General features: G+C 43.8%; 2 protein-coding genes across 2 annotated transcripts in view; one reads left to right on the forward strand and one right to left on the reverse strand.

Moving 5' to 3' along the window:
- Positions 1–27,676, forward strand: part of LOC125739602 (NACHT, LRR and PYD domains-containing protein 12-like) — a 926,911-nt gene that overhangs the window by 476,713 nt on the left and 422,522 nt on the right. The window contains exons 22-23 of the mRNA XM_049009876.1: positions 6,757–6,857; positions 6,997–7,053. Of these exons, the coding sequence (XP_048865833.1) occupies positions 6,757–6,857; positions 6,997–7,053 (158 nt within the window). The remainder of the gene's footprint in view (positions 1–6,756; positions 6,858–6,996; positions 7,054–27,676) is intronic.
- LOC125739613 (tripartite motif-containing protein 16-like) overlaps positions 1–27,676 on the reverse strand; it is a 100,307-nt gene that overhangs the window by 29,798 nt on the left and 42,833 nt on the right. The window lies entirely within an intron of this gene.

A 27,676-nucleotide genomic window follows, 5' to 3' on the forward strand; every position in this document is an offset into this window, starting at 1 on the left:
AGCTCTGATCAGACTGAGGCTTCAGTTTGAACATGTTTAATGGAACAGAGCCTGTTACTAATTAGCTAGTTATCATGGGATCGGGGGATAGTGCAGGTGAGAAAAGGATGACGATCCACAGTGCGGCTCCAATACGACAGGGGTTTATTTATAACAACACAGAGCAGACAATAAGGGAACCACGGGGGGTAAAAAGGCCGTAACAACAAAACACAGGGGAACACTAGTAAAGAGCAGGGGGGTATTTTCTGTACATGGATTACTCGTTTAACGGGGTGTAATTCTTGAAGATTTGGCATGATCCTGGATCTGTCGGTTTTTCAAAACCCTTGCTGGATGTGTTGTCATAGCAGCACATCCAAATCCTCAAACCTGCTCGGAGCAGTAGCCTATACTACGAAGCGGGGTTACTGACTTGTTGGATGTAAGGTACCACAGTTTAAATGGACTTCATATTCGTTCACTTACATTTTGCCCAGATTACCTTAAATCCGACAAGTTACCCTGATAAGCCAGTAACCCCGCTTCGGAGTACAGGCCCCTGGTTTGTTCTACGCAAACAAGGATTAGCTCACACACATAATCAGTGCCCGTGCATTGAAATCCGTTCAGTCATGGCCTCGCCATTCATGGATGACCAACCAATCGGTGCATAAATAATAAGAAGGGAATTTCAGATTGAGAGGGTCTTGCACAATCGGCAAAATGCTTTATTGTTGCCGGATGATATTCTTTTCGAAAGATACCACTTCAGCCGAGATGTAATATTATATCTTACCGATTTATTAGCTCCGTATAGTAGAAGTCCAACTAGGTGAAGTCGGGCTCTCACAGCCACACAGACAGTGTGCTTTGCCATGAGATATTTTTGTACACTGTAGGCGATGCGGAAAATATATCAAAGAGTACAGTTTGCCAGGCAATTTGCAAAGTCTGTTTGGGCCTGAAATATTTCCTTCAGGTCGATTGCAGGCAATTAAAGAGGCATTTTATACCATTGCAGGTAATTTATACATGATAAAATTACAGTTCTATAAAGAATTTAAAAATCACACTAATATTCTCATTACTCAGAATTTGCAAAGGTTTTATCTGCCTTCTTATTAGCTTCAAAAGGGATGTTTTATAAATATTAAAGATTTCCTACATTTCATATACATAAAATTAAACACACACGTATTTTGTAGTTTCACCGGCATTAAGTCGTCTAAGATGAGGTATCTGATCTCAGATGATTTAAGCGACGTACGGAAAATACCCCCCAGGGCAACTCAGGGAGCTGAACTAAGGGAAAAATAACTACAGAGGAATCCAATACACACAGAAACAAAGCACAGGATCAACCGGAGGTGACACAATGACCAACTGAGGGAACTGACCACAGGCAGGAACTAAAATACACAGATCATGGGGACTAACAAAAGGCAGGTGTGAGGACTCAAAACAATCAACCAATCAGAGCAGACACTGGAAACAGCACACAGGTGGAATTAACTAACAATTAACAAACAGAACTAAGGAGCTATGAACCTGGGACCAGGGACAACACTTGTGAGAGAGAAACTGATTAGAGGGATATTTTGTAATCAGCGTTTCATATGAACTTTATACAGCCTGTAACTTGTGGGTTTGGCCACCTGCAAGCAGCCCCCAGTCACTGTATCTTTTTGTGATTTTCCTGCTCTGTCTGATAAACAGGCTCTAAACTCACATTTTTGTTCTCTAACCTGCATTTCTGCTCAATCTAATGAGCACGAGGTTTAAGCACATATTGCTACACTAAGGTTAACTCTTAATTCTCTTAAGCTGACATTCTTGGCTGTCAGCTGCATAACACTCAGGCACTTTTGCATTAGTTGCACAAAGATACAGTTTCAAAGCTGATTACAAAATATCCCTCTAGTCAGTTTCTCTCTCACACTGGACAAGATCCTATGGAGCTGCCAGAGGTCACACCAGAGCCTGGGCCTGCTGGGAACCTGAGGTGCAGCCCAGCAAGAGACAGGAAGCCCCTGAGTATTACAGGCAGTCTAGTGTTAACCCTGGAAACAAGGGACAGAGTAAATCCCTTTGGGGTTAAGCGAGCTGCTTTGGGAGGCAGAAGGGAAACAGGAGTGCTGCTGGGGGGGGAATATCATACAAAATTTGTATATTGTTATAATGCTATACATTTTACTGTAACTTAAACCAATTCAAAATTAGTATATAAATGGTTTGGTGTGAACATTTGATCTATGTGTTTTTTTTTTTTTTGCAAAAATAAAAAAGTCGAGATCAGCTGGGGGGCCCTAAATTGGAGAAGCCAGGTTTGTCCCTCCCAAAAAAAATTCCACTCCCGGATAGTTATGGTAATTAAGTTGAGATCTGTTTGAAATCATGTTAAACAGTTTACAAGAAGTAACCAGTCAATGTCATTGAGTAACTGGGAGCTACATGCCAAACCATCTCTCATGGCTGCTACCTGCTGTCTCTCTCTGCTGCCACTAGGTGTCACTGCTTCTCTTTTACTGTCATAAGCACGCTGATGTCAGGAAGCCACCCTAATGAAATAAGCTGAAAATGTGGATGGCAGTTACATCTGTTTAAATAACAATATAATAATTGGATATTTGTGTTTTATTCACAGGGACCGAGTGAATAGAGTGAATAAAGGAGACTTGTCATCCATCTTCAAGGTGTGCATTTATTACTGAAGTACATTTTCTTATATTTTAAATTGACATATATCTTGTACAGATTACTGTACTTATACAATTAGTAGTTCATCCTGTCAAAGAGAAGATATTTCCAACTAATGCTGTGTTCCATTTACCTCGGAAATCTGAAGTCTGAACTAGGAATGACGTCACACCCAAGTTAAGCTTAAGTTATTTTATTGTTCTTTATTACTTATTCGGCTAAGCAAGAAATCCTGCTTTCTGAAACAGGCTCCTGTTCAAGCCAGGTTAATTCTTAGCCATTGTTAGCAGTACCAGTTGAAAATACATTACTTGATATTTTATACATAAAAACACCATAGCAACACGTCCACAGGGAGCGGTGTGTACATCCAGTTTAATGAGCAACAAATATTACATAAACACTGTGAAACTACAGGTTTAACTTCTGTTGATGCGAAGTAGCCATTTCGAATTCTGCAGTCAAAGTTGTGTAGGTTTCCCCAACTTCACGAGTTGGAATTCTGACTTCAGGGTTCCAGTTGAAATTTCACACTAGGAACTCCGAATTGGAATTGGGTTGAAATGGAATGTAGCATAATTCACAAATGAAAAGATACGGTGCCTGGAGTGACGATAATTAAACTGTAACTGTTCATTTCAGTTACTGGAAAAAAAAGCTCAAACGTTTCTGAAGGATGAGCTGATGAAGTTCAAAAGGTACCTGGATCAGAATGACCCAGAATGCTCTGAGCCTCAGCTGGAGGAGGACAATGACCTGGACAGTGATGGTCAGATGCAGAAGACCTGTGGTAGAGAGGGAGCTCTGAAGATCACACTGTACATCCTGAGGAACATGGAGCAAAATGATCTCGCTGACATGCTGGAGAAGAGTAAGAGCTGTACCTCATTCAGTGTGTGTTTGATTTACTGCAGAAAAAGAATTTATGAAAAAATGTGTATTACATTTCAGTTCATTTATTTAATTTGATTTAATTTGACTTAAATGAGTAAAAATGTTTTTTGAAAAGCTCTCATTTCATTTCAGGGCATCTTCTGTCGCAGTATCAGCGCACAATCAAATGTAACCTGAAGAAGAAATTTGAGTGTGTATTTGAAGGGAGAGCTAAGGAAGGACAGCCAACACTTCTCAAAGAGATTTACACAGAACTCTACATAACTGAAGGGGGAGCTGGAGGAGTCAGTGATGAACATGAAGTGAGACAGATTGAAACAGCATCCAAGAAAAGGGCAATAGAAGATATTACAGTCAAGTGCAATGATATATTTAAACCCTTACATGGACGTGCGACACCTATCAGAACTGTACTCACAAAAGGGGTCGCAGGTATCGGAAAAACAGTCTCTGTGCAGAAAGTTATTCTTGACTGGGCAGAAGGAAAAGCAAACCAGGATGTTCACTTCATCTTTGCTCTTCCTTTCCGGGACCTGAACTTGATTAAGGATGAATACAGTCTGATTGACCTGCTTCACCACTTTGTCCCAGAACTGAAATTGCTTGAATCCACTGCCATGTATAGATACAAAGTTTTGTTGATCTTTGATGGTCTGGATGAATGTCGCCTTCCTCTAGATTTTCAGAACAATGAGAGCTGCTTTGATGTAACAAAGAAAACTTCACTGGATGTGCTGTTGACTAACCTCATTAAGGGGAATCTGCTTCCATCCGCTCTCCTCTGGATAACCTCCCGGCCAGCAGCAGCCAATCAGATACCTCCTGAGTGTGTCCACCAGGTGACAGAGATACGAGGGTTCAGTGATGCCCAGAAGGAGGACTATTTCAGGAAGAGATTTAGTAATCAGAGCCAGGCTAACAGGATTATCACACATGTGAAATCATCAAGGAGCCTCTTCATCATGTGCCACATACCTGTGTTCTGCTGGATTTCAGCCACTGTCCTTGAAAGGCTTTTTAGTGAGACTGAGAAGGGAGAAATTCCAAGGACTCTGACTGAAATGTATACACACTTCCTGATCTTCCAGACGAGTTTAAAAAATAACAAGTATATGAAAACCTATGAAACCAAGCTTAAGGAATACAGCAAGGAATTCCTTTTGAAACTTGGTAAACTGGCTTTTGACAACCTTGAGAAAGGCAATCTCATATTTTATGAGCAAGATCTGACAGAGAATGGTGTTGACGTCACAGAGGCTTCAGTTTACTCTGGAGTGTGTACAGAAGTCTTTAAAGAGGAGTATGGGTTGTACCAGGAGAAGGTGTACTGCTTTGTGCATCTGAGCATCCAGGAGTATCTCGCTGCTTTATATGTGTTTCTGTCAAACTCATCAGCTGACCTGCTGAAGGCTGCAGTGGATGAAGCATTAAAGAGCAAGAATGGACACTTGGACCTCTACCTCCGCTTCCTCCTTGGCCTCTCAACAGACTCCAGTAAGATTCTGTTACAAAAACTACTGGGAGATACAAGACTCAGGTCACATAACATTAAGGAAACAGCCCAGTACATCAAGGAGAAAATTCAGGAGAATTTATCTGCAGAAAGGACCATCAACCTGTTCCACTGTCTGAATGAACTGGGTGACAATTCTCTAATAGAGGACGTACAAAGATACCTGAGTTCAGGAAGCCTTTCAGTAGCAGACCTCTCACCTGCACAGTGGTCAGCTCTGGCCTTTGTGTTACTGATGTCAGATAAGGAGCTGGATGTGTTTGATCTGAAGAAATACATCAGATCAGATGAAGGTCTTCAGAGGCTGCTGCCTGTGATCAAGAAATCTAGGACAGCTCTGTAAGTGATCTTACATACGTCTGTTGCTAAAGAAGTACAGATGTTATTCATGATACTGCATTTTCATCTCATCAGAACAATTAGAGTGTATTTATATAGACACCCAGAAATTCTTTTTAATTCTGGATACTACAGGATATGTATATTTTTTAACATTCTCAGTGTGGTGTGTGGTTCAGTGGGTTTGGACTCTGTGCCTTTGGTCAGAAGGTCACTGGTTTAAATACCTGGCCAGCAGAGTGATGCTGGTTTTGGGCCCTTGAGCAAGGCCCTTACCCCCCAGCTTCAGGGGGCTGGATGCTGGTCAACCCTGCACTCTGACCTGTATGTGTGTGTCAGAGAGAGCAAGATCAGAGAGGCGACAGCACTATTTTACCAGTGGGATGAATAAAGCATCACTATTTCATCCCTATCTGACAGGACTGATAATTGTCTGATTAGTGTTTTGGAAATTTAACAGGTTCTCAGGTACAGCAACACAGAAAATAAGGATTTCAGTCATGGTGTCAGCAATTGAAAAGTCATATAAAATATAATTAAAATATCTTAAGCTCTTCTTCACATTCAAATCCCACATAAACATGTACACTTACACATATCCCAGGCAGGAACTGAACCCAAAACCCTGGAACCCCTTGGTCGGCTGTAGTGCTGATCACTGAGCCCCAGCGCTGCTCAGAGCTTTATAAAAATACTTATGCATATATTACAGAGTCTCAGGGTAACTCACCCTGTAAGGTCATTAAACAGCAGGTTTGTCTCGGCTGGGGAGTGTCAAGTAAAAACTATTTACGTTCCTGACTATAGGACAAGGAAACAGCAAAATAACAGATTTTTCAGCTATATGCTGCATGTCTTATTGTACTAAAAATGTTTATTTTGATATTTTATTTGATATATCTGTGTGTGGTGTATGTATTTATATCTTAACACTTTTCCTTTTCCAGGCTGGACAACTGTAGACTCACAGAGACATGCTGTGAGGTTTTGGCTTCAGCTCTCAGATCAAACTCCTCTCAGCTGAGAGAGCTGGACCTGAGTGACAATGAGCTGCAGGATTCAGGGGTGAAGCTGCTCTCTGCTGGACTGGGGGATTCACACTGTACACTGGAGATACTGAGGTCAATATTACTGGGTATTCCACACTGTAATGTGTAATTGCTGAAAGCTTTATTGAAGTCGTCACATTTACTTAAAAGTAATATTCATAGTGATGAGGTGTTTTTATTTAATGGAGATATTGTCTGTCTCTCTGCAGGCTGTCAGGCTGTAGAGTCACAGAAGAAGGCTGTTCTTCCCTGGCTTCAGCTCTGAGGTCAAGCCCCTTACACCTGAGACAGTTGGACCTGAGTGACAATGACCTGCAGGATTCAGGGGTGAAGCTGCTGTCTGCTGGACTGGGGGATTCACACTGTACACTGGAGATACTGAGGTCAATATTACTGCGTATTCCACACTGTAATGTGTAATTGCTGAAAGCTTTATTGAAGTAATCACATTTACTTACAAATAATACTCATAGGGATGAGGTGTTTTTATTTATTGGAGAGATATTGTCTGTCTCTCTGCAGGCTGTCATTCTGTAGAGTCACAGAAGAAGGCTGTTCTTCCCTGGCTTCAGCTCTGAGGTCAAGCCCCTCACACCTGAGAGAGCTGGACCTGAGCTACAATCACCCAGGAGACTTAGGGGTGAAGCTGCTCTCTGCTCTACTGGAGGATCCCAGCTGTAAACTGGAAAAACTTAAGTGAGTACAGAATGTGTGTCTGTCCTGCTATAGACTTGTGTATGTGGAGAAAATGCAACAATTAAATAAATGGATACAGCAGCACTATGTCATTCTGCTTCTGCTATAGTGTGGACCACAGTGGAGAGTGCAGGACCAGACCAGGGGTCCAGAAATGTAAGTTTGTTTGCATGTTTTTATTCTTAACACTGTCAGTCCTATTTTATGAAAACATTCACACAATTATTGTGATGTGTGTCTGCTTTTTTTATTTTTATTTTTTTTGGGTTTAAAGATGACGACATTCTTAAATAACAATGGGAGTCTGGGAACTTCTGTAGTAGTACTGTTTTGAGATTTGTTAGTATTGTCCTAAGTCAGCACCTGTAATCTCCCCAAACTGGCTGTGACACCGAACGTCTCCTCAGTCTGCACTAGTGATGGGAATTTCGGCTCTTTTTAGTGAGTCGGCTCTTCCGGCTCCCAAATGACTCTTCATTTTATTACTTCTGCCTCAGCCAGATTCAGCCCTGTTTTGATGCATGATTGATATCTGTAGTAAACCTCATGATTTCCTCAGTACTATAATTTCACATTATGTTTGGTATAAAAAATATTAAATGTAAAAACCTCAAACACTACTACATGTGTATTGAACATTATGTAAGTGGAAAATCTGTTTTTGTCTTTCATCTATTCATAACAGTAAAATAATATAAATAACAAATCATAATTTAAAAATAATAAATTAATTACAACGTGCAAAACACCAGCATCCAACAGTTTTAGGTTCTGTCCACTATAACAACTATCTATCACCTTTCTAACAGTGTAACATTTTAACATTTCCTTTGGCGCAGAAAATGCCTCAGCTTAGACGGGCTGATACGGCTTCTGGCAGTAGCAGGCACGCTAGCCTGTCTTTTTCCTTCCATCTGAACTGTTGGATGCGCAGTTCCTAAGTGTCTGTGAATGTTGTTTGTGGATCCTGCTCGAAATGACAGCTTCATCTTGCAAACTGTGCATCTGCCTTTGAGTTATCATAGCTATTAAAATGCATCCAAATGCCGCTTCGCGTGTCCGACTATCACTCATCTTGCCTATTATTCACGCACCGCGCTCCCTCTTTCTCTCCTCCTCTTCCTCCCTCGCGCTCTGTACCTGTACACCATCAGCAAGCGCACCGCCCCCCCCCCCCCCGGTCTGACTCATTACGTGATCGGTCGCGCGGCTCACGCGCCATTAACACAAACTTCAATCACAGTCAGAGCAGCATGGAGCGCTGAGCTGCGGAGACGTTTTGCTTTATAAAAATGTCTCTCGGTCCGGATCCGGATCTTTTCAGCGGCTCGTTCGCGATCAACACATCACTAGTCGGCTCTGCACGCTGCTGGAGGGGGGTATGTGTCCGAAAGGGTTTGAAGGAAGTTCTTATTTTGACGTAAAAACAAATTAACTTCTAGTGGTACTCCTTGTGGTACAATTTAATGTTTAACATGTTTTATTAATGCTGTTTATAATTTCATTTACCTGTAATTAAGGCTATTAATTTAGCACGCGCAACATTTCGGCGCGTCTTCCCGCCGGCGTCGCGCGGCGTCCGACATTTCCTGAGGTATTTCACATACTTGAATTCCTGCTTCGTTTTTATATTTTATGTATCGTACCGAATAATAGAGCGCAGGATAAAGTGCAGTTGGGTCCCCAGCGAGTCTCTCAGCGCGGCGTGTCTCACAGCGCAGGGGGCAGCCGGAGCGCCGCAGACTCGGGCGGCTACATGAGTATATTGGGAATAAAATGTGTGTATTGGAGCGAGTTCTGTGTTAGTGAGTGTGTGAGGTGTGACAGTGATAATGATGGAGATGCTGGGCTTCGTCATGGGATTAATCGCTCTTCCTCTTGCCTACAGACTCCTGCCAGCTGACGCTGGATCCCAACACAGCAAACAGATACCTGTCTCTGTCAGAGGGGAACAGGAAGGTGACACGGGGGGCAGAGCAGCCATATCCTGATCATCCAGAGAGATTTGACTGCTGGCCCCAGGTTCTGTGCAGAGAGAGTCTGACTGGTCGCTGTTACTGGGAGGCTGAGTGGAGTGGAGATGACGCCTGGATAGCAGTGACTTATAAAGGAATCGGGAGGAAAGGAGAGAGTGCTGTCTGTCTGCTTGGATTCAATGACAAGTCATGGATGCTGCGCTGCTTTCCTGACAGTTACTCTGTCCGACACAATAATAACCAGACTGTCATACCCATAAAGCCCTCAGACTCCCGCAGAGTAGGAGTGTATCTGGACTGGGCGGCTGGTACTCTGTCCTTCTACAGAGTCTCCTCTGATGGACTGACCCTCCTGTACAGCTTCACCTCCTCATTCACTGAACCCCTCTATCCAGGGTTTCGGGTTTATAGAAACTCCTCCGTGTCGCTGTGCATGCTGGGATAGCTCACTGTGTGCTGGAGGAATCATTTTTACCTTATCAGAGTGTCACATGTCGCTGCTTCTCCACGGCAAAAAGGTAAAATCTCTGCTTTATAACCAGTATAACCCTTTTTACTCTGTCTGAAGTGTGACGTATGTTTGACAAAAATAAATGAATGTTTGTTCAGTTTGCCAAACTCATGCAAAATGACCAAATTCATAGTAAATGCAGTTGTACCAATAGGGTGAATTCTGATTATGAATAAAATAAAATGTAATGAAATGTAATCCTGATGAGTGGGGGGCTTTTCACCTCCCCTGTATATGTACATTTTATATATTTCTGTCTGTATATTGTATTTTCTGCCTGTACACTGACAATAAAGGCTTCCTATTCCATCCTATTAATGTCCTGGTTCCGCTCTGCTCAAAGCATACGTGAGGTAACTGAGTAACGTGAAACATATAATTTAATTAAACAAATACACTTTACTGTAATTTCACTGACACGATTAGATTAAATCAGCATTTATAATAACCATGTAAAAGGAGACGGGAGACATAACAGCGAAAGCAATAAATATCCATAGAGTCATAAATCACATCAATAACACACGTTAGATTAAATGATCAAAATACAAACAATAAAAATTTCCTAACTAAACCTGTGAACTGCTGCATTTGACAATCGACAAGCTAATTATCAAACGGCGTCTCTCTGATCCCATTAAACACCGGAAAATAGTCATTAAAAGCCGAACTAAGTCCTTACAACTAAGTAAATAATTGCACAAGTAATTAAAAATAAAGCGAAACACATTCTTTCTCCCAAAAAAATACGGTTTAACTTCTGACAGCTGAACCTCACGTCCGCCCCCTACTGCCGTCCTGAGGTAACTGCGGGTTTCCCGTCGGTCGCAGCACGTGAGACGCTGCGGTCCCTCAGTTAACGTCTCCATCACAACACGTTAGATATGGTTAACGGGTACAGTCATTATTTAACGCACAATAAAACATTAACTTGATAAAAATAGTCTAAAATAAAAATCTTAACTTTTGGTGAAGTCTAAAAAAACATGCATATTTAGCAACAACGAGAATGGACAGTTAAGTTGATATTCTGACTGCAGCGTTTCAATTTTTTATTAAAACCAATGTGGACAGCATTTTGGTTTCACTACATGCCTGATCATCTATGCTGCACTACATGTGATTCCAAAAGACCAAATGATTTACTTTATATTTTGGTCAAACTTTCTTCTTTTAAAATCCACACAATTTAGGAATAAGATTATCAGATGCAATGTGACCCACAAAACACTCACAGTGGCATTGCAGTAATACAGATATACCCCTGAACACAATAGAAAGGTGGATTCTTACTCTGACGTCCCTCTCCTTCCTCTGGTGACCAGCTATTGGCCTCTTGCAAAATGATATCAGTTACATCACTGATACACTGAGCATCTAAATAATAATTTGTTTTGTTTCCAAACTTTTCACTCAACCTGCAAAGACATTTCTAGTCATTCTCAAACAAATGCATATGTACATATGTAAATAAATAAGTAATTTAAATGGCATCCAATAATTTATGTAATATAGCTTTTTAGCTCATTCTTATTTCATGTTGAATTATCTGTTATAAAAATATGAATGTCTAATACCAACCAACAGTATGATCATTCTGTATGGTCATTTTTGTTAACATTTTGTTTATGGTTTGTTTAACTTTAATTGAATCATTTAAGCTCATTTACATCATATTTTAAAAAATACAATACATAAAATACCAGGTTACATAAACTAGACTTAAAGCCAATTCCACTGTTGCATGACATCCACATACACTATATTGCCAAAAGTATTGGGACACCCCTCCAAATCATTGAATTCAGGTGTTCCAATCGCTTTGTATAAAATCAAACACCTAGGCATGCAGACTGCTTCTACAAACATTTGCGAAAGAATGAGTCGCTCTCAGGAGCTCAGTGAATTCAAGTGTGGTACCGTGATAGGATGCCACCTGTGCAATAAGTCTACTGGTGAAATTTCCTCTCTACTAAATATTACACGGTCAACTGTTAGTGGTATTATAACAAAGTGGAAGCAATTGGGAACAACAGTAACTCAGCCGTGTAGTGGTACGTCACGTAAAATCACAGAGCGGGGACAACGCATGCTGAGGCACATAGTGTGCAGAAGTCACCAACTGTCTGCAGAGTCATTAGCTACAGACCTCCAAACTTCATGTGACCTTCAGCTTAGCTCAAGAACAGTGTAAAGAGAACTTCATGGAATGGGTTTCCATGGCCGTACAGCTGCATCCAAGCCTTGCATCACCAAGTGCAATGCAAACCATCAGATACAGTGGTGTAAAGCACGCCACCACTGGACTCTACAGCAGTGGAGGCGTGTTCTCTGGAGTGACCAATCACGCTTCTCTGTCTGGCAATCCAATGGATGAGTCTGGGTTTGGCGGTAGCCAGGAGAACGGTACTTACCTGACTGCATTGTACCAAGTGTAAAGTTTGGTGGAGGGGGGATCATGGTGTGGGGTTGTTCTCCTAACGTGAGTTTTCTCCTCAACCTTCAGAGCCTGTAAACATGTGGTCAGCTGATTGGGATCTCTAAGCTGTCCTTAGTGTGAGTCTGTATGTGTGAGTTTGTGCTCTGCTATAAACTAGTATCCTACCCATTGTGTCCCCCGCCCTGTGCCACCTGGGACAGGCTCCAGGCTCCCCACCCCCCTGTGCAGGATAAGCAGTTATTGAAATGTGTTGGATACTTTTTCACTATTTCATATTTCTGTTCCCGGACCTGGCTGAAGCATTTTACTTATATTAGATCTTTTATCTTAATAGTGGTAATTAATGATTCTAGAAAAAAATTCTATAACTATATTTTGGCAAACATCCTGTTTGTTTGGATGCCAAATTAATAACTCCAAACCTGCTTACCTGAGTCTCCTTCCTAAAAACAGTTACTAATTTACTACTAAAAACAGTTTACTAATTAATAAGGACCAAGACCAGGAGGCAGCGGGAGAGAGAAAGAGAAGCTCCCCCAGCAGAAGAAAACGAAACACAATAAAACACAATAAAACACAATAAAACACAATAAAACACACTCCACCTCATACAGGGAGAGAGAAGTGTGTGTGTGAACAGACTCACATTGTAAGAATTCTGCTCTGGTCCTGGGCACTAATACTGGTAGGACGGTGTCTTTGGTAACTAGAAGGAGAGAGAGAGAAACAGGGATGTGAGTAAAAGGAATTTACTTGTGGGAGATGAACTTCACTCACTGTGGAGACACCAGCAGAAGGAATTTATCATTACGAGGGACAATAACAGTTGAACAACCTTCTAATCATTGTAAATTCCATGTGAGACAGATCTTTCGGTTCCATAATATAGAATAAACATGATTCCTGTGATATGGGTTTTGTAGCCAGTAGAATGTGGAGCTCTTTCACTGGTTTTCACAAAGACTTAGTTATATCGAAAACAGAAACTGACTTGGTCACACAAACGTGAGGCTGACTGTACTGCATACTGTGATAGAAAATTCTTGATTATGCTAATCAGTAATCAATAATGGAATATAGATGATTATGCAAAATGCATTACCTAATCAGTAATTAATAATTGAGTTTATAATGTGTTCTTGATTTACCTATAATGATTGAAACAATATAACCCCACTTGAATCAGTCTGATGTATCAAGCACAATGTACTAATGCAAGCTTGCTTACTGTAAGTAAAGGGATTTCTATTTTCTATGAAGGAACTAACGTTTGTCATAATGTAGCTTGCTCAGCAAGGGCCCGGGTCAGCATGACCTGGAAGTGAGATAAAAGTAATTGGGTAATTGGATAAATTTAACTCGACTCAGTATGAAACTGCAAAGGAATTTCTGTGCTGATAAGCAAGCCTCAATAAGCAGAAGTCCCTGGTGTCTACAGACACCTGATCCTTTTCTTTGAACTGTCTGATGACTGCATTTTTGGCTATAAGAGATGTATGCACTTGTTGTTCGGAGAGCAGAACACGAGACGCATGATTGCTGAGTGTCTGTTCCCTTTGAGCTCATCGAATAATAAAGTTCTGTCAAACACTTAAACATCGGACTTGGAGAAATTTCTTCCACAATACTCTCTCTGCATGGCCTATATTAACATGAACAGACTGGAAAATGTTTTTTATTTATAAACCTGTATGATAGATCTCTGCCGTTTTCTTTTTGCAAACATTCTCCAGTTGATCCTTCAGCTCAGAAACCACCTTCCTCACATTCTCAAAAGAGCAGCGTGGACTGACAGAGATTCTGGGTCCAAATATAGCTTCAGGGGCAACAGGAAGACCCTGGTACCTCTACAGACACACAGTCTGATTAAACAGCTTCATCAAAACAAATGTGTATGGGGATCTAATTAACAGGACCATTACCATCTGACCAATGACAGACTAGCTGAAATACAAATGAGAACATGCATCCATTTGAATGCTCTGGTTTTCTTATTGCCATAGTAGCTGATCTGTTACCTGGAGGAAATAGATGTGATCCTCTGTGTGTGAAAGCTGCTCCAGCTCAGAGTGTCTCCTCTTCAGTTCATCAATATCCTGCTTCAGTCTCTCCATATCTCCTTCAGTCTGGCTCACTACAGCTTTCTCCTGATCTCTGATCAGCTTTGTCACCTCAGAGCGTCTCTCAATGGAGCTGATCATCTCAGTGAAGATTATCTTGCTGTCCTTCACTGCTGACTGTGCTGAGCTCTGTTGGTGACACAGAGAGCAGAGGACGGTAAATTACAATTGGCCGCTTTTGAGACTCCAGAGAGCCTCATTGTACAATAGAGATGACAGGAGGTATAAAAACAGCACAGGGCTGTTCAGGTCCAGTGGCATCAGTCAGCTTGTGCTTCTTAAACGCTGGAGACTCATAGTGAGGCTGGAGGTGAGTTTCACATTAAGAGGCCAGACACACCAGGCAGGACTTGACAGCTTTATGTTTTCTCCCAGTACAGATGTCACACTCCACATCTCCAGGTCCAGCATAATGGGCAGCAGGAGTAGCTGCTTGTAGTCCAGTCTTCTTCAGTTTCTCCACCACTTCAGCCAGTATGGTGTTTCTGCCTAGAACAGGTCTGGGTGTGAAGGTCTGTCTGCACTGGGGGCAGCTGTAAACTCCAAGACAATCCTCCTGATCCCAGCAGCTCTTAGTGCAGCTCATACAGTAACTGTGTCTACAGGGAATAGTCACTGAATCCTTCAGTAGATCCAGACAGATCGGACAACTGAACTGGTTCTGATCCAATGCGACACTTGCTTCTGCCATTTTACCACGAACACTTATGCAATTCACTTCTGTTTTGTCTCACAGTCGTCTGTGTGTGACAGTGGGAGGAGCTTCCTGAGTTAGAGCAGACTAGGCAAACATTGGAGTTGGAGAAAAAAATGGTAGATTATACGTACAACAAACATGTATTTAGTTAAAGTATTTAATTATATTAGTTATATTATAGCTGTCTTTGTTTTTTCATCAAACAAGCTATAATTTGACACTTTTATGTTGTAGGATAGAAATTAAGTAGAAGGCAGAGTTTTACAAGAAAACTATTATGCAGAGAAATTATCTATTTGTTTAAAAGCTGATGTTTGATTTGAATTTTTCCTGAGATGCCACTGATTTGAAGCACAAAGGCAGTGTAATTTTTAGCTGTTATATAGTATCAGGTGTATTACACAGGGACTTTGGGCAGGGAAAATATAAAGCACTATGAGATAATTGTAATGTAAAAAATGCGGCATAGAAATGAAATTGAACTGGATTGAAACTTATATAGGGGTGGCATGGTGGTACAGTGGTTAGCACTGTTGCCTCACACCTCTGGGACCCGGGTTTGAGTCTCCGCCTGGGTCACATGTGTGTGGAGTTTGCATGTTCTCCCCATGTCGTCGTGGGGTTTCCTCTGGGTACTCCGGCTTCCCCCCTCAGTCCAAACACATGCTGAGGCTATTTGGAGTTCCTAAATTGCCCGTAGGTGTACATGTGTGAGTGACTGGTGTGTGAGTGTGCCCTGCGATGGGCTGGCCCCCCATCCTGAGTTGTTCCCTGCCTCGTTGCTTCCAGAATAGGCTCCGGACCTCCCGTGACCCAGTAGGATAAGCGGTTTGGAAAATGGATGGATGGATTATTCATGTGTATTCTGATGTGGAAAGGATTATCTGTCCATTTAGGTCAGAAGATTCTCATTTCTCTTATTTTCCTCCACAATCTGCAATAGAACAAGCTCTAAACTGCTCAGTCCAATGGTACTGTTAGACCCGGAATGACCGTGGTCACCATTTAGGTCTCTTGTGGTTAGTTCTGCTTAGTAGCTCTGGCGTGTTACACGGGTATTATGTTAACTACTGGTTTTATGCTGTTTATATGAGTTCTTTGATTAGTTTGTCATTTCTGCTGGCATTTTTAATTTCTACTGACTGTAAAATCTGCTGTTTATGTGTCATGGTATAATGTTGTGTATTTGTGATTAAATGCTAATGTTTGAGATCAAAGGATTTTCTTCCCTCTGTCATTTATTTTTATTATTATTTCTTAGCAATGTTTGTAACCACACTTAAATAGCACAAGTGTACTTTTAAATATTAGCAGTAAACATAAAAGTATGCTTTGGGTGTTGAATATATGACATATCTGTGTGCATGTGAGTATGTCTGCTTTAAAGGACGTGCCGACCCATTGCAGGGCACACTGACACTCACAGGTACACTGACACTCACAGGCACATTGACACTCACAGGCACACTGACACTCACAGGCCACTCACAGGCACACTGACACTCACAGGCACACTGAAAGAGTCACACTGACACTCATAGTAACACTGGCACTCACAGGCACACTGAGACAGTCACACTCACACATGTAGCTGAGCTGATAACTCCAAATCACTATTTTTGGACCTGGAGGAAGCCCAACGACGACATGGGGAGAACATGTAAACTCCACAGACACGGAGCAAAGACTGAAACGACAGTTACCCAGAGGATCTTGGCATCTGTTCAAACATCTGTGCTAATTATAACAAGACCAACATCATCACTAGATATTTTGATAAGCATCGATTTGCTGATGTTGTATGATAAATGTGATTGTAATAAGCCATACATTTGGATATGTTGTAATATCTGAAACATACTGTCTTGGCAGTGAGACCACAGTATCTACACACATTAGCAGCTTAAGCCTGCCTGAGCTTTGGCTGTTGCAGTGGATTTCACACGTAACACTGTTTCATGGGAAATATGGCAGCTGCAAAGCAGAGCTGTGTTGTAGAGCAGTGGGTCAGAAGACAGACCTGCGGAGTGTCTACTGTCCTGACGTGCATCCGGAGACAACAAAGCTCTTACCCTTGCATACACACGTATCGACCAGGTTACTTTATTCAGTGATCATGCTAAGATTTCATTCTGAGGAATGACTGTATTGCGATTCACAAAAACCTACCTTGTAAGCATAGCTACTGACATGAAACACTGAACAATGGCACACAGTGGGTCATTACAGTTAGTTGGTATCACCTGAACAGGTTAACATCATGTTTAAAGTCATCACAGACCTGATTTACATGTTACATGCTCACTTGGACACAAAACATTGAAACTTACTTCAAATTTTATTGCTAATGTTAAACATTTTGGCACAATAATACAACCAAGATTTACTTTTTCACTTACTTTTTGCTCTTCCAAATGTGCAATGGCTGCTTCTGAAACTCCAGGAATAGACATGAATGCCGCCAGTTCTGTCATTTTCCACCAACACTCACCTTTCCACTTATACCCTGAACAAGGACGGACATCTGTGTGCTCTGCTCGGTATCTTGCATGTGGCCTGAGGTCTGCAGCCTCTGACTGTGATCTCAGGATTCAGACTTTGGTCTGAAAAGTGTGACTTTTTTCTCAGAATTCTCTGAAATTTATTCCAAATGGCCCTAATCCACTTCTGTAAAATTATTTTGACATTTTAGTTGTAGTACTTTAATTTTAGAAGTATTTTATCAGGTTAATGATTTATTGTACGTTAAATAATGACTGTACCTGTTAACCATATCTGAAGTGTTGTGATGGGGACATTTACTGAGGGACCGCAGCGTCTCACGTGCTGCAACTGACGGGAAACCCGCAGTTACAGACGTGAGGTTCTGCCGTCTCAAGTTAATCCGTATCTTACTGTAAGAAGTAAAAATATGTTACGTCTTCTTTTGAAAAAATGAATGACTTAATTATTTCTATTAATTTACGTATTAAGGACTTTGGTTTTTAATGATTCCTTTCCTATATTTTAATAAGGGTGAGAGAGACATCTTATTACTATAATTATGTGGCGAGTGGTGGTGAGAGAAATACTACCAAATAGTACCAAACAATGGTACCAATAGCCACACGTTAGTCCGACTACGCCACCCCAGGTATTACACCCAGAGAAAGTTAAATCGCCCTATCCCCGGGCAAAGGCACACTGGTCCGTTCACCATAAACAGCGGAGAGACGTTGTTCCGAACACACACACTTATTACACAATAAAACCATAAAAAGAGTAATCAGTCGATCCCAGCACCGTAAGCTTGGAGCACCGCCGCGTACCAGCAGCCACTTCCTGCCGATCTAAGGCTGGGCGCCGGGACCTAGAACAGCCAGAGTCGGGCGGGCACAAGCGAGCAGGGAAAAACAAGATGTAACCGCAAACCAAACAAAATCACGCAAAACCCAAAGAAAACACTGCAGTCTAAAAGAAACAAATAAAATACAAAACCATTACATTAATACACAATAAAAATCCCATTCAAAACAGAACAAATGTATCAACAAAACAAACATAATACAATCAAAACGAAACACAAACCCTTAGGAAGCGGGGGACCAGTCAGACTCTCCAACCCCCGCTCGCACTCATGTGGGCACGCACACCCCCCTGCCCCCAGCTATGGACCCGCTTGCGACTCAGCCTGCTATAGGCTAGACAGAGTATGGACAAACCGGAAGCGCAAAGCGCGAAACGGTGCACATGTCACTAGACAGCAGCAATAAGGCAAAGTAAAGCTGAGCCGCCGCTAGGCAGAGCAGGGCACCGTCGCCGCTAGGCAGAGCAGGGCACAATCGCCGCTAGGCAGAGCAGCAGTAGTTCCACGCGAGATGAAGCAGCTGTCAACCCCACGCCACAACACACGGGACCCGGGCTGAACACACCAAGGTAAGATGTCCGCAGACGAACAGGAGATCCGGCAATTAAGGTGACCGCCGACAAGGAGCCTAGAACATTGGTGCCAGGGTAACCCTTATAGTCTGAGCGCCCTCTCCAATTGGCCACTCCCCTCCAAAACTTAATTAGGCACACACCTCGTTTCCTTCTCCTGCTACAATTAGTTTGACGATTGTCAAATATAGCAGTTCACCATTTTAATCAGGAAATTTTTTATTCTTGCTTGTTGTACTTTGGTCATTTAATAACATGTGTCACTAATGTGATTTATTATTATTTCACATTATTTATGTTTTCAACTCTACAGATGATTTTTGCTTGCGCAGTTATGTCTCCTGTCTACTACTATCCTGTCTATTATTATAAATGCTGATTTTGTCTAATTGTGTTCAATTACAGTAAAATGAAGTCATTTAATCGTGTTATGTGATTTATGTGTACTTAGTTGCCTCAGGGCCGCTGTTGGGGGTGAGGAACATTATTATCTTGTCGATTTTTCAGTTAACAAAATGTCAGATTAGGAAGCTGCCCTCTATAAACAAAAGCGTTGCCGCTGCGATATGAGGCTGTGGCGCTCAGTGTCACGAGTAGCGCAGGACAAAGATCGCTCAGGCAGCACGAGCGATCAAGAACGAGCAGGCAGGCAGATAACAGGGCAAACTGGGGGTTTATTCGAGGTACGGGTCGACAAACACCGGGTAACATCAATGACAGACAAAGGACTCGGGTAAGACACGGACTGAAATACACAGGACTGATCAAAGTAACTAGACACAGCTGGGTACAATCAGGAAAGAACACGTGGGTAATCAGGGGGGCGTGGCACACACGAGTAGCCGACGAGCAGGTCATGACAGAACCCCCCCCCCAAAGGCGTACTTTACCGGGCGCGCCAGGGAGGAGGCGACAGACCTGGAACAAAAGAAACAGAACCATCAACGAAGGACCGGGAACAAGACGGAGACGCAGAACAAGGCAAAGGACAGGACGTAAGACAGGACGCAACAAAGGGCAGGGAACGCCGAGAGACAGACTAGAAAGGGCGGAACATAGGGAACAGGCGGAACAAAAGGAGCGGGATTGACAGGAGGGAACTTCGGGAAACCAGGAGCGGAGCGGGGCAGAACAAAGGGACCAGGAACAGAGGACAGCGGGACAGAGGCGGGAGGAGAAACAAACACAGGCGGGACCGGAGCAGGAAAGAAGGGAGAGAAGGAGGGGGAACTAAGGGGAGCCCGAGGGAGCCTCAGCGGGCGATGGGAAGCAGCCGAAGGGGCTGCAGGCGGCCAGGAGGCCGGAGCCGGAGGGGACCTCGGAGGGGCAGAGGAGGCAGGGAGAGTGACCAGCGGAGGGGCCAGGGAGGGAGCAGGAGGGAGCACCAGGGAAGGGGACGAGGGAGCAGGAGGGCACCCTGGCGAGGGCAAGGCGAGGGGGGGAGCCGCCGCAGGCGGCGACGTCTTCCGCCGCACACGAGCGGGTGGACCCTCAGGCGACGGAGGAGCCACCGTCGGGGAGCCCGCAGCCGACCGACCAGGCACCGGAGAGGGGAGCGAGGCAGGGCGACGAGGCAGCGGAGAGGGACCCGCAGGTGACAGCCGACCCGGAGGGCCAGGACCCGCAGGCGCCAACCGAGCCCTAGCGCAGGCGAGGGAGGGCGAGCCAGGGGGCAGGGCGGGTCGGACCCCAGTCTGATGTCTGTGTCCCCTTCCCTTGCGGGACACAGACAAAACGGCCCTCGTTCGGGGTCGAGGATGCCGGGGCAAGGACAGAGGAGTCACTGGGGGCAAAGGCACTAGGATACGCAGTGGAAGGGGCGCCTGCCCGGAAGCTGCAGATTGCTGCAGGGGGGGGCGCCTGCCCGGGAGCTGCAGATTGCTGCAGGGGGGGCGCCTGCCCGGGAGCTGCAGGCTGTAGGAGCGGCAGAGAGGGCGCCTCGGGCGTGGGTGTGGTCTCCGCAGGCAGCGGCGGCTGCTCGGGAGCGGGGTCCGCGGGCAGCGGCGGCTGCACGGGAGCGGGGTCCGCTGGTAATGGCGGCTGCTCGGGAGCGGGATCCGCGGGCGGCGGCGGCTGCACCGGAGCGGGGTCCACCGGCAGTAACGGAGGGAGCTCCTCCGCACCGGCCATCGCCAGTCTCCTTCTCCTCCTCTTCTGGCGCCTGGTGGTGGCGGGAGGCGGCACGATGTCCATAAAAACGGACGGCGAAAAAACAGGCTCCGGCTCTGGATAAGGGTAGAGGAAGGGCTCGTCCTCCTCGTCCTCACTCGAGGGCCAGTATCTCCACACGGAGTAAGCGTCCATGGGGCTCGGCCTCAGGGCTGGAGTCAGGACGGGCTTCTGTATCTCCGGAGACTGCCACATCCGGGAAAGTGCATAGGCTCCGAGGGAGATCGTCGGCTCCTTCGCTCTTCTTCTCCTCTGCTTCTTAGTCTTAGGGTCCGTCATTCTGTCACGAGTAGCGCAGGACGAAGATCGCTCAGGCAGCGCGAGCAATCAAGAACGAGCAGGCAGGCAGATAACGGGGCAAACTGGGGGTTTATTCGAGGTACGGGTCGACAAACACCGGGTAACATCAATGACAGACAAAGGACTCGGGTAAGACACGAACTGAAATACACAGGACTGATCAAAGTAACTAGACACAGCTGGGTACAATCGGGAAAGAACCCGTGGGTAATCAGGGGGGCATGGCACACACGAGGAGCCGACGAGCAGGTCATGACACTCAGTCACCAGAGAGCGCGGATTAAGTCTGTTACTCAGGTACGCTTTGGGCAGCACTGAACCAGGACATTAATAGGATAGAATAGAAAGCCTTTATTGTCAGTGTACAGGTAGCAAATATGACAGAGCGGAAATCTAGACAGAAATATATTAAATGTACTTATACAGAGGAGGGGAAAAGCCGCCACACCCATGAGGATTACGGTTCATGACATTTTAATTAGAGAGTCAGTTTGTTCAGCTTGCATACATTACACTTCAGATAGAATAAAAATGGTTTTACTGGTTAAAAAGCAGAGATTTTACCTTTGGCCGTGGAGAAGTAGCAACATGTGACACTATGATAAGGTAAAAATGATTCCTCCAGCACACAGTGAGCTATCCCAGCATGCACAGCAACACAGAGGAGTTTGTATAATAAACCCAAAACGCTGGATAGAGGGGTTCAGTGAATGAGGAGGTGAAGCTGTGCAGGAGGGTCAGTCCATCAGAGGAGACTCTGTAGAAGGACAGAGTACCAGCCGCCCGGTCCAGATACACTCCTACTCTGCGGGAGCCTGAGGGCTTTATGGGTATGACAGTCTTTTTATTATTGTGCCAGACAGAGTAACTGTCAGGAAGGCAGATCAGCATCCATGACTTGTCATTGAATCCAAGCCGACAGTCATCACTCCCTCCTTTCCTCCCGATTCCTTTATAAGTCACTCCTATCCGGGCTCCATCTCCACTCCACTCAGCCTCCCAGTAACAGCGACCAGTCAGACTCTCTCTGCACAGAACTTGGTACCAGCAGTCAAATCTCTCTGGATGATCAGGATATGGCTGCTCTGCCCCCCCTGTCACCTTCCTGTTCCCCTCTGACAGAGACAGGTGGCTGTTTGCTGTGTTGGGGTCCAGCGTCAGCTGGCAGGAGTCTGTAGGCAAGAGGAAGAGCGATTAATCCCATGACGAAGCCCAGCATCTCCATCATTATCACTGTCTCACCTCACACACTCACTCACACAGAACTCGCTCCAATACACACATTTTATTCCCAATATATTCATGTAGCCGCCCGAGTCTGCGGCGCTCCAGCTGCCCCCTGTATGGTGTTTAGTCTGAAAACCTGTACACATAAAAACCACACATGCACTCATGTCTGCACAACACTCTACACACTTACTTCTGCAGGACACTCTCTTGCTCTACAGGTTGAATTTTGAGACTTTGGAGGCAGGAGCAGTGGATGATTCAGGACATCTGAAAGATGTTAACTTAGTGTAAGTCTTCCTTGCTCCAACATTGTGACGGAGTGTGAAATTAGCTGTTCTCTCATTGATTGGTCAATGATCTTCTTCTCCAAAGCAAACAGTCAATCATAGGATTCAAAGTGACCAATCAGAGAAGTGGAGAAATCAGCCAATGTTCCCACTTCCAAAGTCTCAATATTCAACCTGTTGAGGAAGAAGGTGTTGTACAGATGTAGGAATTATTAGCCCAGGTAAATTTTAATATCTCCACCAATGTGTTTGAATTTTTAATTAATTATTATTTAACCAATAATTATGCCAAATGGTCGGCTCCTCCAAACTCAATTGCGAATCCCTGTTAGTCTGTTAATGTGAGACTTAAATGAGATTCACTAATAACCAGTATCGCTTAATAACCTGGGTTAGTAGGCTCGTCCAGCAAGCTGCATTACTAAGTAATGTAAACGATCGGTAGTGAAGCTCCCCTCACGGCCAATGAGAGAGAGTCTCGCGATAAATCAGGCAAGTTTGAGGTTTCAGAGCTTAGTAGTCAGATCGCACAGAGGCAGGGACTATTGTGAGGACTCAATGACGGAGGCTGAAGTTGTATAAAAGACATGCATTTATTCCTAGCTAACACTACAACTAACATAAGACAGACATTACACCTCACACAAACATCCATCCATCCATCCATTACCCAAACCGCTTATCCTATTGGGTCGCGGGGGGTCCGGAGCCTATCCCGGAAGCAATGGGCACGAGGCAGGGAACAACCCAGGATGGGGGGCCAGCCCATCGCAGGGCACACTCACACACCAGTCACTCACACATGCACACCTATGGGCAATATAGCGACTCCAATTAGCCTCAGCATGTTTTTGGACTGTGGGGGGAAACCGGAGTACCCGGAGGAAACCCCACGACGACATGGGGAGAACATGCAAACTCCACACACATGTGACCCAGGCGGAGACTCGAACCCGGGTCCCAGAGGTGTGAGGCAACAGTGCTAACCACTGCACCACCATGCTCACACAAACAACAAACATGAAATAACGGAATAGACACAAACAATGTAATTATGGAAATGCAATGACCGGATTTAAATGAGTAACATTAAAAGGGAAATACTGTTCTGCACAGCAAGCACAGTTTGTGGAAACACAACCCTAGAGTCATATAACAGGTTAACAGAACAACTTAGGTTGTTAGAATGAAAGGAAGTTGGTTTACTTGTTTGCAGAGTGGGGGGGGGGGGTCTTGGCAGTTGGTTGCAGTGGCTGATGAGCTGACGGGTGATGGCACTCAGGGAGGCGCGCCGTTTGCAGCAGTTGTTGGAGTGGAGCCCCTTTGATTCTCTCTCCTTGTGAAGCTTTGTCTTGGTTGCAGTTCTCTGTCCAGCTGGGCCTTCACTGGCAGGCTTCAGGAGGGCTTCTTGCGGGCTCCTCTTCTCCTGGGCTGATGTTCTCTGCCTCTCTTCAGGCTGATGTTTTTCTGCTACTGACCCTGGCTTTGTTCTGAGGTGCCAGGTTTTATAGTCTAAAGTTCATGAATAGGAATGACCAGGAATTTGACTCCTGGACCAATGGCTGACCATCCATTTGGCGGGCTTTCGGAAGGGGGTCTGTATCAGTCCTTTTGGGATCTATGCCCAGACTGATTCCCCCTTTATTGATGAGTTAAGCTGGTGTAACTTTTGATATGTCCACTTTCATGGTAACCACTGACCAGATTTGGAATCAGGAGTGATTTTCCATCAGTTTGACACCAAACATGCCATACCAGCCTAGCGGTTCACACCTCATACCATCTGTAATAATTAATTAACAATTAGTTATATCATATATGTTACTGACTCGCATCAGTATATGGTATAGGTGCTTTGGGTTGCACCTCAATAGATGTTACACTTTATACAGACATTACATGACATATTCACATTCAAACAGCACATCTTACCCTTAGATAGGCATGGCCGTTAGTCTGTGGTCATACCAATTTAAATTGCACATCTGGGAACAACATATTTTGCTTGGTGTGGATTATCCCAGTTGATCTTCTCCCCAGAATGGATAATGTACCTTATTTCAGTTCTGTTAATATAGTGTAGGATCACACATGCACATATCACAAAGCTTAAATTCCAGGTGGCCTGAGACAAGGCCTACCCTGGTACGAGAAGGCACACATCGACCTAGGCCCCAAAGGGGGGTTTGTGACCCCACACACACAGATAACAAGGGAGGCCAGCACTCCAACTTTTATTGCTCAAAGTTTTAACGACCTACAGACAGCAGAGTGGACCCCAAGGACAGGGGTCCCTCGACTTGGCACACAACCCCCTCCCCAGACATCCTGCCTTATATACCAATGTGATTAAGTGTGTTTGTGTGTGGGGTCACGAACCCCCCTTTGAGGCCTAGGCCTATGTGTGCCTTCTCGTACCAGGGTAGGCCTTGTCTCAGGCCACCTGGAATTTAAGCTCTGTGATATGTGCATGTGTGATCCTACATAGACGCAAGCATAGACATGGTCTTTATATGCGAGGGTTTTGAGACTAATTAAACACCAAACCTCTACACTGTACTGAGAGACTATGCTTGGGACCGAACTGCCCTTTATCCTGTACTCTATTATTCTGCATGATACTTAAACCATAAAGAATTCCTAACAGAGCAGGAATTCAAGTATGTGAAATATCTCAGGAAATGTCAGGTGCCGTGTGACACTGGTGGGAAGATGCAGCAAGATGCTGCACCTGCTAAATTAACAGGCTTAATTAAGTAAATAAAATTACAAACAACATACATATTAACCATAAACAAAGAAATTAACCACAACCATAAAATTATACACCAAAGATTACCATTAAACGTGAGTTTGTCTTTACTTCAAAACACGAACTTCCTTCAAACCACTTCAGACACTCAATTCCTCCCAGCAACGTTAAGCACAGATTGAGGTGTTCGTGTCACAGCCAGTTTGGGAAAGACTACAGGTACATGGGTCCTCCAAAGGATAACATACAGCTAAATGCACTCAGGAATGGCTGAGAAAAAATATAACATTGGATTATTCTTAAATGGCCTCCATGAGCCCAGATCTTAATCCTGTTGAACATCTATGGAAAGATCTGAACATTGCAGTGTGGAGATGCCTCCCTTCAAACCTGAGACAGTTTGAGCAGTTTGCTCAGGAAGAGTGGGCCAGACTACCTGCTGGCAAATGCAGACGTCTCACTGTGAAGTACAGAGATCACTGGTTGGCAGTGATTGCGGCAAAAGGTGGTGCCACAAAATATTAAATTATGGGTAGCATCTTTTTTGTCTGTGCCATTTTCATTCATTTAATTATATAAAATATTCAACTGAATGAACAATCAAAAGAAAAGTCTGATTTGTGTTAAATATGGAATAAACAATAAGGGATGAGAATAAAATTTTTGTCAGTTTCAAGTTATTTCAGAGACAGTTTGGTTCTTTTGTAGAAGGATACCAACAAATTTGTCCATGTCTGTACATACATACTTTATATGTATGTATATGCATGTGTGTATGTATGAACGTGCATGCGTGTGTATGTATGTATGTGCTTAGAACCAGTATATATGTATGTGCAAGTGAAGTGTTCAAGTATATGCATGACAGTATGCAAGTGTGCATGTGCTTAGTATATGTGTATGTGCAAGTGAAATATGCAGTTTGAGCCTATACAGCTTCTCATAGGGGAGGGCTGCAGTTTAACTCACCAAGAGTAAGAAAGCTAGTAGTTCTCCTATGAAAATGTTAACAAATAAAACTGAGAGTTACTCATTGCTGAAGCAAATGACATCTTACATGTTAAAGACCATGGACAGAACAACCAACCTGAGGTCTGATTTTATGTTCATCATGATTTTAGCAGTTTGCACAAATACAACCATAAGCATATAAAATAAAGTCAGCAGTTGCTTAGAAAAATGCTGCATTACATTTTACAATCACATTGCTGCTTTTTAGTGATGGGACAGATAATACTGGGATTTTGGAGCTTGTCCCCCCAAAGTAAAACCCGACGACTGGAAGCAGAGAGAAGGCATCAGAGGTTTCGATTCCTGTCAGCTCTAAAAAACATTTGGACGTTGTGTTTTGTTTTCTGGTTGGACAGATTCATTACTATACAGTTTGTATTACATACAAAACCTTTTGATTCATCATGGAAAGTGGCTCTGGAAATAGCAAGAGGTGATCCTCAGATGTTTGTGATCAGACTGACTTATTAGTCAGTTGTGAATAACATGCTAACAGTGTCATGACAAGATGTTAAAATTTGTAACCCGCGGCCATTAGCTGGTAAGATTTATTCAATAACAATTATACATAATGGGCTTTGCGATATAAGCAAAATCCCAATAATGATACATTTCACGATGTAGCACGTTTTCTGTAAATTCAATGAATAAATGCCCGACAAACAGCAATATGTCTTTAGGCCGTCCTCTTTTGGTCTGGATGACGTCCTCAGAACGTCCTCAGACCTATTATGGACTTTTTAAGGACATTCTCAGGACCAGTTATGGACATCCTGAGAACAAATTGTGGACATTAAATCCTTGCAAACCTCTCTTTATACATTTGAATCACGCCTGGAGCTAGTTTGTCTCACCTCTCATTCCTGCCCTCCTGTTAATCATTCCCAGTTTCCTCCTGTTTGCTCCCTAACAAGTCTTGTATTTAAGTGCCTCCCAGTCCGGTGTTTCCCAGCTCTGTCATTGATGTTACACTGTGTTGTCTGTTCCCAGTCTTCTTTTGTTAACCCTGTTTGGATCCCTTGCGATCCTGTTTACTTTGTGTTACTGTCTCTTCAGTTCAGTAAAACCCCTTTTATTTCAAACCTCACCTGCTCC

The sequence above is a fragment of the Brienomyrus brachyistius genome, chromosome 4 (assembly GCF_023856365.1).
Source record: "Brienomyrus brachyistius isolate T26 chromosome 4, BBRACH_0.4, whole genome shotgun sequence".
NCBI lineage: Eukaryota > Metazoa > Chordata > Actinopteri > Osteoglossiformes > Mormyridae > Brienomyrus > Brienomyrus brachyistius.